Source organism: Pinus tabuliformis, chromosome J, assembly GCF_031772625.1.
Source record: "Pinus tabuliformis cultivar Carrire ecotype Pingquan chromosome J, CPIR1, whole genome shotgun sequence".
NCBI classification, from domain to species: Eukaryota; Viridiplantae; Streptophyta; class Pinopsida; order Pinales; family Pinaceae; genus Pinus; species Pinus tabuliformis.
Window position 1 is genome coordinate 439,675,744 of NC_142295.1, and position 11,982 is coordinate 439,687,725.

The 11,982-nt window shown below is 37.2% G+C and overlaps 1 protein-coding gene across 3 annotated transcripts; it reads left to right on the top strand.

The window, feature by feature from the left end:
• The first annotated feature begins 4,887 nt into the window (after positions 1-4,887).
• Positions 4,888-9,874, top strand: LOC149227708 (putative protein phosphatase 2C 8). 3 transcript variants are annotated; one of them, XM_089377888.1, is made up of 5 exons: positions 4,891-5,508; positions 5,750-6,767; positions 7,544-7,888; positions 8,155-8,260; positions 9,039-9,874. In XM_089377888.1, exons 2-5 carry the CDS (start codon positions 5,778-5,780, stop codon positions 9,347-9,349), a joined length of 1,752 nt encoding a protein of 583 aa, XP_089234014.1. In that variant the 5' UTR covers positions 4,891-5,508; positions 5,750-5,777; the 3' UTR covers positions 9,350-9,874. The 3 variants fall into 3 exon arrangements, with proteins under 3 accessions (XP_089234016.1, XP_089234014.1, XP_089234015.1); XM_089377889.1 differs by having other exon boundaries at positions 5,840-6,767; XM_089377890.1 differs by lacking the exon at positions 8,155-8,260 and having other exon boundaries at positions 4,888-5,508; positions 9,039-9,108.
• Positions 9,875-11,982: the final 2,108 nt, after the last annotated feature.

Here is an 11,982-nt window from a genome sequence, read left to right on the forward strand (position 1 = left end):
CCAGAGATGGCTGTCCTCACTGTTGGTTTGACAAACTGAGTTTGATAGATTTTTCCACCTTTTGAAAAAAAAAAAATAATAATAATATTAGTTTCTTTCAGTGAATAATGTATTCACTTCCATCCAAATAAATTGACTCATGTCTCCCTTTTGCCCTCTCGAAAAAGAAGAGACTTGGTGATAAAGAAATTGATTTATTAATCATTTTTTTGCTAGTGTGTCCATCACACTCCATAATGGGTTGAGTGGGGTCATTTCTTAAAAGTTTTCGAGTACTTTTGGATCTTGTGTTGGTGTAACCCAATAGTAATTCATCATTGAATCCTCTAAATAAGTCGATTTTTTGTTGTCATATTATTCTATCTTGAAATATTTTGTTTTTACATCATAGGTGCTCAAAATAGATGGGAAAATGATATATCTTTAATTGAAATGGTGTGTTCAAGTATAGTTTTAGTTGTAATATAAATTGAACTAGTTAAATTGAGAGGGGAAATGATTATTTTTTAAATATTTTTTTAGTTAATTTAAATTAAAATTTGATAAATATTTTTAAAAATTTGAATTCAAGTTGTTTAATTTATAGAATTAGAGTGTTTTGGGGGTTTTCTAAAGTGTTGAATTCACTTATGCATTCAAAAATATAATTTAAACAACAAAAAATCACAATATTGCTTGAGATTGTATCATTAAATTCCGGTGAAAAAATCATTCGTCTATAAGTTAGACTACACCATATAAATTTAATTAAGATGATTGGTTCTTAATATGTATTTAAAATAAAAGTGATAGTGACAATTTTTTCATTATTTAAATACAGAGTAAAAATAGAGTAATAAATTTATTTAATAAATTATTAATGGTCAAAATAAATTTGGAGCAGTTTAACCATTAGAGGTTCTTGTCCTTTTTGTTCAAATCCGGGAATACAATTCTTGGTTAGATCATAAATTTTAGTTGTTTAAAACATGTTTTTGAATGTAGAGATGGATTTAGCACCGTAAAAAACCTCTAGGTTACTCAATTTCTACATATTACATAGCCAAAACTTAAAATTCCAAGAAAACCCTACCAATTTCGGGCAAAATTGACAAAAAAAAGAGGCAAAAACATCTAACACTTAGACTACTATAATAAAAGTATTACTCTAACATATAAGAAGAAGATTGAGCTTTCTTATCCAAATCAAGATCTTTAACTATAATTTTGAAAATGGATTGAAACCATGGAAGCACAACTTTATAAAAAGGTAAACTTTGTCCATATATTAATGATTATTACTAATAACACATGCTTTATTTAAAATTGAGAGAATCCATGATCATAAAAGTGAATATTTTTCACAAGGATGGACACCCATTGGTTGCCTTAAAAAGAAGCCATCAATTACAAATCCAAGTTTGAGATTTTTTAACAATGCTCATAAGTGATTAACTCTATCAACATATCATATCACATTTTAGAGAATGATCACCTTCTCCCTTAATCCTTAGCTCTTAATTTATTAAATAATAATATTTGATCTCACAAGCTTTTAAATCTTTATTTTTAATATAAGTATTATTTTTGTTGTTGGTCAGTTTGTCTATGACTTGTGGGACTAGACCCAAGGGCATCTAAGCAGTCAAAATCACATGGGGATCACACTCATCTTGGGCCACACCAACCCTTAACATGGCTGGATTTTTTGTACTTGTGAGGTTTTGAACCGACAAACTTAACACAATGAGTGCCTCAATATAAAACCATATCACCCATTTTTCTACATCTTCTAGGTATTTTACAAAATTGAATGCCGTGTGGGTGGACTTTGATCCACTTATGTCTACATTGATCACAAGATCATTTAATAATATCTCTAGGTGCAACTACACATTCAATCACTACCTCAAAGTGCCCCCATAGCTTCAAGCTAGGCTCTCAAGAGAATTGAACCTTGCCCAATGATGAAACACTCATAACTTTCCACATTAGATCCAACCCGTTTGGACTTTTTAAAAAGAGGACATGGAGGTGGGTTTTGATCCACTTATGCATGCATATGTTACAAAATAATAATATTTTTAGATAAAATGCTTCATTTAATTCCTATATATACAAAATGTGCAAGACATCTTATATAGAGAGAAGGTAGTGTTACACAACTAAAAAACAAGTTGTGTTACCCAACTAGCATGAGCGAAGAGCCTGGAACCTAAGAGCATGAACTAGGTAGTGGATCATCTTTGGAAGTGGTCTCCATCCTTCAAAGAATAATTTTGCATTTGGAATGAATGACCCTAAATATCAAGCCTATGTGATCAAGTTTAAGGGGTTTTCTTGTTTTGAAAATGGTAATGGAAACAATAAGAAACTTATTATTGATTCATTGAGGAGAATAATGCAACGATGTTTCCTTTCATGAGACTTGCAAACAAGTTCACTAGGTTAATGATGTTGCTAATTATGATTATAAATTTAAGCAAACGAAGTGAAAGTATTGATAATGAGCTCTTCACTCATGGTACATGGAGCATAACCCCACATAGCTTAAATTTCTATTATTACACCAAAGACATTTCCTTAATGTGATTGTATACCTAGAAAAAGGCCTTCACATGGACACTAGGCTTTATATGCCATGTACTACTCTAGGGTTTGATCACACATCTCTTCGATGAATAACAATGGGAGAGTTGTATCCTCCATCACTAATGATAATGCATTATGTAATGTTTACAGAGAGTCAACATGGATGCTTTTCATTCTCAACATATTGTAACAAACATACATTGACTTGTGTTTATGAGAATCGTATATCGACTTCAACAACAACTTAGATGTAATTCCCCCTTTTTTAAACTACTCATAATAAGTAACAAGATTTAATCTTAAACTTGAAAATGTATTCAACAAGGATAACAAAGCATCACATAGTTTGACCCCTCCCCATTACATCAAGTAACGAATTTGCAACCAATTTCATGTCAAGATATTAGTTGTGAATACCATAAAAAAGCATAAATATTTTCATTAAAAAATGACCTTCCATATTAGTTCATCTACAAGTTAGAATGATGCAACAAATTCTAAAACATTGAACAATAAAACCAAAAAGAGAAAAAAGCTTATGTTAATTCTAATACTTCTCCACAAAGAAGAGTTAGAGAGTAGACTTGTGACTTCTTATGCATGTATGAAAGATATGCAAGGCCTTATTCAAACCAATTGTGCTAATTCCTTATTATTATTATCCAATTTTAAAGTCACGGCCAGACACTAAATTGACTTCACTAAAAAAGAAATAAAAAAAAGAATTGTGACTTCTTATGCATATATAAAAGACATATAGATTGGCCTGGAGTATGCCCTAAAACTGCTTCTGCTTGGCTAAGAGCTCGTCTTCCTCGGACGTAAGGAAACAGGTTAACGGCCCAAGACCCAGAGGCATCTGGCAGGAGTGAAAGTCTGCTCCCTTACGGACCACCAGCGGGTTATTTCAGGTGGCGTGGTTTTCCTTGATAACAGTGATGTGTCAACTGACATTCGCGGATAGCAGCCAGAGATGGCTGTCCTCAATGTTGGTTTGACAAACTGAGTTTGATAAGTTTTTCCACCTTTTGAAAAAAAAAAATAAAAAATAAAAAAAAATAAAAGACATATAGATCCTCATTCAAACTTGGTAATTGTACACCATTAAGATATATTGGTAGTAATAAACATCTAAAACTAGAAATCCACCTTGAACACATGGGATAAATATGTTTTTTTCCAAAGTGTTAGAGATTGAAAGGGTTAACACTTGCTTCCATCTCTCTGTATACATATAATATTATATGTATATATTCCCTATGAAGATGAGGGGGACTGAACTACGGAATGGCATTACTTATTTGGTGGGTTAGTTGGTATGGTTTGTAGGGCATGCAGGTGTCAGCACAACATGTAATACATTTTGGAATGAACCACCACTAGCAAATTGGATCGGATTTCGTTGCCCATAATGACAAGACCCCACCCGCACCCTTATCCCCCACCCATTTGGAAAGGGACAACGACCCCTTGTGTGTGGCCTCCGACATTTTACCTTTCACTTCACTCCATACGATGAGCTGTCACCTACTCCACCTGTGGGAGCAAGACAACCAACCCCAACCGCTAATCAAATGGAAGAGGCCGGGGAAGAGGGGACACCTAACCCTAGACCACGTGGCAGCGCCTTAGTTGTGACGATGATTATCACAATAATACTATGCACTTTGCTGGGAAGCATTTAATTCGGGGCCGTGACAGTCAAGTGGCGGTCAAACTCGGCCGGGCGTAACATTTAACGCTAAGTTCCGCCATGTCATGGATGATGATGATGATGGTGGGATGGCAAACATGAGGGAGGAATCTCGGCCTGCCCGCATTATGACGATTCGATTTCGTGCAGCCAGGGGTCCGCGGGGATTGGGACACGTCGCAAATCAAGAACGGGCCGTCCGACACGTGTCCCGTACCGTCCTGCTTTTCTTTGCCCAGGATCGTTTCTTCGACCCCGGGAGGACACGCGTCCGGTGGAGATGCAGTAAACCGACGGCGAATTTGGTCGTCGGGAGGGATCGGTAGCACACGTGTGCGGCGCTAGTGAAAAGATGGGCGACCAGTTGCGCGCCAGGCTGGCTGAGCTGTCAAGGCGGGGGCCACACGTGTAAGCAAGGGAGAGGGCTGGGGCGGTGCCAGGTGGTGGCCCGGCGATGGGTAGGCGCTCCTCGGCCTCCCAAAGGACGCGGAGGTTTTTCATCCATCCATTCAGCATCATCCATGCATGCAGAATGCATACATGGATGCCGCATGGCCCTTCGATAACCGGGTAGACCAAGATCTGACAGGCGCAATATTCAGAAGGCATGAAAGATTGTGCGAGGGTTTCTGCTTTCTTTTTCCTTTTCTTTCCGTTATATTCAATCTTCTGGTAATTTTGGAACAATTCTAACATCATCAGTTATTTCTCAAGGATCTTTTCGGAGATGGATCGGTCCTCCTTTGGGGTTTTTTCCTAAAGACGTGAATTTTTTCTCTTTTCACTTTCTCATTGTTTTTTTTATTCTCCACTGCGTGTATTTTTTTGGGAGATCATGATTGTCCTGCTGCACGAATGGACGCTAAGAGAAGGAGGTGATCTGGAAAAAAATACCAGTCCAATATGAGAAAATTTGCAGTGGCGGCTATTTTACTGTGGAGCCCGTGATTTGAACCGCCGACGAATGTGCGTTTTAATAAAGCAGTACATGTCTGTGGACGAACTCAAATCCGCGACCGTCTTAGGGTTTTTTTTTCCCAATTTTGTTCTTTGTTCAGGTTTTTAAGCGGAAAATTGAACTGGAAAAAAATTGTTCCTGAGCCGTTTCGAACTCACGACCTTCTTGGAGATGAATTTAGTCTAACCAGAGCGTTTCTTTCTTGCAAGCGCGTTTCCGTGAAATATACAGGAATTTTCTCTGCGAATTTTTAATTCCCGTGGCATCAGAAGTTCCGATTTACCAGGTTTGCATTAAGAACAACTGGTGCTTTCGTTCTTTTTTAGCCTTCCTGAAACTCGACTTATTTTGTGAGACCATAGCTTTTTATGTTACTGTGTGATTTTATGAACATAAATGTTTTTAATTCTTATGAAGCTTCCCTGTGATCGAAACTCAGAAGATAAAGATATAGATATTTTCCATTCTCTCTGCAAATTTCGACGAACATGCTTGTCGAATGTTTATTTATGATCCGTCTCTTTTAGGTCTTTGAACTCGGAATTTCTCGGCTGTATGCTTTGGATGAGAATGGAAACAGCGATATCCTCACCTGATGCCTGCATGAATCCCTGCAGTTTGCTGGAAGAGACTCCGGCCATGGCCGCAAGGCGACGCCGGATGGAAATCCGGCGCCTGAAATTGATGTCTAATAGCGGAAATTTTTCTGATATGGTGAAAAAGCGCACTCGTGCACGAAACGGTCGGGTTTGCAGTAATTGTTTTGGCAGGGAGGGGGTTTCTTTGGCAGAGGAGGATGCCGAAAATTCATTGGCAATGGAAATTGAACTGCAGTCGCATACTCTGTATCCCGCCAGAAGGCTGGTGAGGTCAGTGTCGACTCCTATTGGTTGGAATAGTGGGCTGCTTTGCACCTGCCGCGTGGAGAAATATTGGACGAGCGAGGCCTCTGACAAACAAGACAGCATCAGCAGCACCCCTGTCAATGAGAAAAACAAATTTAACAGCAGCAGCAACAATAACAATAATAACTCTAATAAGAACGACAGCATCAGTAATGTTGCAGCCGATTTAGAGCCTGTGGCTCAAGATTCAACTCAACAAGAGGCAATTACTGATAGTAAGCCTCAAAGAGATAAATCATCTTCAGAAGATGACAATAATAACAATAAGGACCTCCCTACCGTTACTACTCCTGCTGCTGCTGCAGGTAAATGTAACGTTCCTGCTCCTCCCACACAGGGGTCTAAACAGCGTACAACTGAGCAGGGTGTTCCCTTAAACAGGCCGTTGAAGACCATAGGCAGGGCTAACAGTGAAAGCATCAGTTTGCTGTTGAAGGATCCATGTCCTCCGCATAGTACCATGTCTATAATTGGCAGAAGACGTGAAATGGAGGATGCTGTTTCGGCTGTGCCCTCGTTCTTTTCCATTCCGAAAGGTAGTTCTATTGCACTTCTAGACGGGTTCTGTGGATCAGGACCGCCGCCGCTGCCTACTGCTCTCCACTTCTTTGCTGTCTATGATGGCCATGGTGGATCTCAGGTACTTAACGCAAAACAATTAAACTTTTGTCTGTTTTCTTCCTTGCCCCAATTTTCGTTAAGGGATTCCCTTTTCTTTAAAAAGTCATCATTATTATGATTTCAATACATTTACTTGAGGTTTTGATGATTATAGGAACTGTAAATGAACTATTTAGTGACACTATATATAGGGGCATAAATTTGTAAAACTACTCTATATTTCCAGTGAGAGTGGAGAGGTGCACTACTCCCTTGGTAGGGAAGATTCCCTGTTTGTGGATATATATGTGTGTATTGCAAACTATCATAGATCCATGTTAACCCCGGCTTTATTAAGCATACCTCACCACCAGGTTTTGGATCCCTCACTCCTAAGTCAGTATTTGGCGCAGAGGTTCGTTTAGGTTTGAGTTACTGTATCAGAAATACTGTTGGGCAATTTTAATACGTTTTCTTCATTTTTATAGCCTTTTCTGTTGGAATAACAATTCATTTTTACATCTATTTAAGGAGCTGATCTCGATCCTTATCAGAGGCTATTTCTATTCATTTTGCATCTATTTAAGAAACTGATCTCGATCTTTATCAGAGGCTATTTCTATATAATTTTTGTGTTGGAAAATTGCCGTTCATATATATATATATATTGTAACTTGCTGGTGATCCTTATCATTCTCTTATATTGATATTTAGCACAATATACATCTCTGATGGTTTTTATTCAGGGTTATATCTGTGTGTGCATCTCTTCGAAGAAACCTCAATGCTTTGCACTTTTGCACTTTTCATGTGTAGGCTTCAGTATTCTGCAAGGACCGTTTCCATGAGGCTCTTGCTGAGGAGTTGAGAAATTCCTCTCCATTTTGCAGAGATTTAAACGATTGGAGTAAAGTGATGTCTACTTGCTTCACGAAAATAGATATGGCAGTGGGAGGGATGTGTCCAAATGGAAGCTGTGGGAGTGGGGATTCACAAAAGACTAGTGATTGCTGCCAAGATCCAGTTGCACCAGAGAACGTGGGTTCAACAGCTGTTGTAGCCATTGTGAGCCCATCTCAACTTGTTATTGCAAACTGTGGAGATTCCAGAGCAGTCTTATCAAGGGGAGGCAAAGCTATTCCCCTTTCCAGTGACCATAAGGTATGAGGGAGATTTTTGAACCTTTTATTATCTAAGGCTTTTCAGAGCCTAGATCCAATTATGTAATCCGTATTTGATGCAGATGCATGATGATTAGCTTTTCATTTGACATTGAGTTGGTTTTTTATTTTTCTCAGGTAATTAGTAGTTAATGTTTTTAATTGGTTCATGTTTCGAGTCCTAGTGCCAAAGGTTGACAATTTTGTCGAATTGGTTTATTATTTTTTGGGGATTTCCAGCTTATTGTAGCTATATGTATATTGTAGCCCGAACGAGAGGACGAGTTGAACCGCATTGAAGCTGCTGGTGGACGTGTTATTTTTTGGAATGGGTATCGTGTTGGAGGTTTTCTTGCTATGTCAAGGGCCATAGGTCTGTACTCTATTGTCCTTTTTATAGGGTCATGCTGGTCGAAATCTGAAGAGCTATAGTCTGTGATAATAGCTTCTTGATCAACGAGTGGCGTAATGGATAACTCGCTATATGATGTATAAAATAGTCTTTTGGAGATGTTTTGAGTAGTTTCTACTCTATAATCTTTCAAGTGATTATGTTAGTCTTCTTCAGTTTATGACATAAATAGTAGAAACATGTGGCGGAGAACTTTGTAGAAAGAAACAAATCCGTCCAGTAAAACAAGAAGAGTTTTCATGTACCCATGAGGTGTAAATCAGTTGGTTTGTGTGGGGTTTAGTCCCCATCATGTCATTGGTTCAAATCTCATGGGAATGGATTGAAGGTGTGAGCCATGTGGGGGATATAAAACTGTACCGCGGGGCATCATCGAGACTGAGCCTCACACAATCCTGGTGACAGCATCCCACTGGTGGCAAGATTGTTCTTCCATTCAACATTGGGGTTGGCCCTGGTCTAGGCTCAACCTAGCCGGAATAAGTAGAGTTTTCATGTGTTGTTTAACTTGGGATCCTTATTAATGCAAATCATCTAGGATTCACTGTTGAGAGAACATGAATGGAATCTTAATAAGGTTCACATATTAGGATCATATAGTCAAATGATTTTTCAATTGATTATGGGGAATATGCAAAAGCATTTTCTATAACTGTTTTAGATTAATGGTCTTATAAGGGTAAAATTCTGGTTGTATGTAGTTGACATCCTAATGCTATTGTACTTTTCTTGCTTACAGGTGACCGATTCTTGAAACGGTATGTGATTTCTGAACCAGAAGTAACATGTACAGAGCGTACACATGAAGATGAATGCCTGATTTTAGCCAGTGATGGTCTATGGGATGTTTTGTCAAATGATGTTGTTTGTGAAGTTGCTCGAAAATGTCTGGCTGGTTATCGGCCGCATCGTTCAAAAGGTATTACTGAAGACACTCCCGTTGGTGCAGCAGCCGCTCTCCTTACAAAACTAGCCTTGGGAAAGGGAAGTGGAGATAATATTAGTGTAGTTGTAATCGATCTCAAAGAAAGAAGAAATAGAAACAGATGATAATTATTCTGCTTTATATAAATATATCTATATGCATACATACATGATACAATACAAAGATAACCCAATGATCTGCTGAATTGGTTCACCTATTTCTTTAGGAATTGTGATTAGTAGGTTGGGAGATGGGGACGGCAAGACATGCGTCTTTGTATAATTCTGATTCTTTTCAACAATTAGAGAGATACACTTTTTCCCCACCATTGTACATCAATGAGCTAGTCATCAGTCATCAGGACAAGGTGCATGCTCAATTTTCGGGATCCTTTAGAACGGCAAAGTTGTTCTTGTCATTTTAACCTTTAATTGTCAAGACTCAAGATATCCTTGTAGTGAATCTGTTGGCATACACGAATGAAAATAGGTTCCTTCGAGGGATATTGCGTGGGATCCCTACATACAGTGAAATGGGGGCGTAAAAAGCCTCTTGAGCATTTTGTAAATGATTTTTGAACAATGTGATGGTTTTCATCCTGAAAACCCATGTCTTAAGTGTTCAATATTGCGGTTTACTCTTTTCTCCAATGATTTAACGTAACTTTATTTAAAAGTTTCCTCTGGAAGATTCTGATTTAGATTTCATAAGCTGTTCATTTTGGTGGCTTCGTGTGCCCCCTTTTTAACATATTTTGTAAAAATTTCCTCTGTAATATTCTGATTTTATAGACTATACATATTGCCCACTTTATATATCCAGGCAACATTCTTGTCTTGTTCTAAATCCTTTTGTATTAAGGATTTCTCCTGTGGGTTGGAGTTTTCTACAAGAGATCTAAAATATTCTTGCGAATAAGTTATGTCTTCATTCTAATTTTAGTAGTTGCATAATGGCCTGTTTAATGAATTTAGATCTGGCAGTCACGATAGCTTCTACATTGGTCAATCTTCAATTTTTCTTATTTGATGTTTGTAGTCAATGACTTTCCATTGGTGGAGTACTTCACTGAAGCTCAGGTTGATCAGTCAAAACACTCGCTTCCTATATCAGTGGAATTTTATGCCTGTCAATGATTTATGTTGGAGATGAATAGTTCTCGTTGATCGACTATTGTAGATCCGACGGACTGTCTAATTTAGATTCCGTGTTTTTAATCTTGTACAGGCAAAATCCTCATTATTTTTTCTTTTATTTTTATCAAAATCAAGTCGGCAATACTCAAGTGTGGTGTTTAAGGGCCTCAATGGAGTTAGGTATCAACATCGGCCATATCCAGGATCTGTCAGCAGTTACCTTTAACACAGAGACCTCAGATATATGACTAAGCATATAAATTGAAATTCTTCCCGTCTTTATTTAGGGATGATAATTGATACCCTAGGTTTGGATGTGATTCAGCGGTAAATAGGTGGGAATTTACCGCAATTAACCCTAAGTTTGAATTACTGAAATTCTCCCTTTGTGTTTCTTTAGGGATGATAATTGATACCCAAGGTTTGGATTTGATTCAGCAGTAAATTGGGGGCAATTTACCTTAAGTAACCTTAAGTTTGAATTACTGAAATTCTTTCTTTGTGTTTATTTAGGGATGATAATTGATACCCTAGGTTTGGATGTGATTCAGCGGGAAATTGGTGGGAATTTACCTCAATTAACCCTAAGTTTGAATTATACTGAAATTCTTCCTTTATGTTAATTTAAGAATGATAAGTGATACCCTAGGTTTGGATGTGATTCAGCCGTAAATTGGTGAGAATTTGCCTCAATTAACCCAAGTTTGATTCTTCAAGTCTTTGAGCTACTTGGAAATCCTCAGAGCAACACATCCCAGGAAATTGACCTCGCTCTTACAAACATAAGAGGTCCAAAGGGAGTTGGGGTGGTAGAGTCATCTTTAAGGCAGTGTTTCATGGCCAGTGTTATCAGAAACAATTATAAAAGTCAATAATTCATTGACATCACAACAAAATTTAAGGGAGTTGGGGTGGTAGAGTCATCTGTAAGTCGGTGTTTCATGGCTAGTGTTATCAGAAACAATTTTAAAAGCCAATAATTCATTGACATCACAACAAAAGTTAAGAGTTGATTAGCATCTTGTACGGTTCATTTTTGTGGGACTTCGCTTTAATCTGTATTGTCTAATATAATGCAACTCGTGATGTAAATGTGTCCAAGCATCGTTGTATTGACATTTACGTTGGAGATAATAATTTTAGTGCGTACATTCTTACTTAACGTGATTATTGTTTTATATATATATATATTAGTTTATATACGTGATTTGTGGTATGTAGTCTGTGATTTTTTAATAATCAAATCTCTTTAGTGAGATGGCTTTTTTTCCCATAGACAAGGCTATTTTATATATCATTTTATCATTTTGATGTCTTGGCTGTGACAAATTAGTTGATTATTATTCATAGTTATTGACATATAATACTATTAATTTGCACAGTGAACTCATCTAATATTTATTATATTTGTCAATCTAATTCTAATTCTAATTTGAGTTTGAGTGGTGGTCAATCAATCTAATTTTAGTAGTTGAGAAATTAATTTAATTTAAGTTAATTGTTGAGTGGTCGTAAGTTAATTATTAATTATTAATTTTAGTGGTTGAGAAATCAATCTAATCTAATTTAATCTAATTTTAGTGGTTAAGAAAGAATGCAACTTCTTGTTTTTTTTAATCAAT

Excerpts from the sequence above, each read along its gene's own strand:
- LOC149227708 (XM_089377888.1), top strand. The coding sequence starts at position 5,778 with ATGCTTTGGATGAGAATGGAAACAGCGATATCCTCACCTGATGCCTGC. Across the intron at positions 7,889-8,154 it reads CCCTTTCCAGTGACCATAAG|CCCGAACGAGAGGACGAGTT; the intron begins GTATGAGGGAGA and ends TGTATATTGTAG. Across the intron at positions 8,261-9,038 it reads TGCTATGTCAAGGGCCATAG|GTGACCGATTCTTGAAACGG; the intron begins GTCTGTACTCTA and ends TCTTGCTTACAG.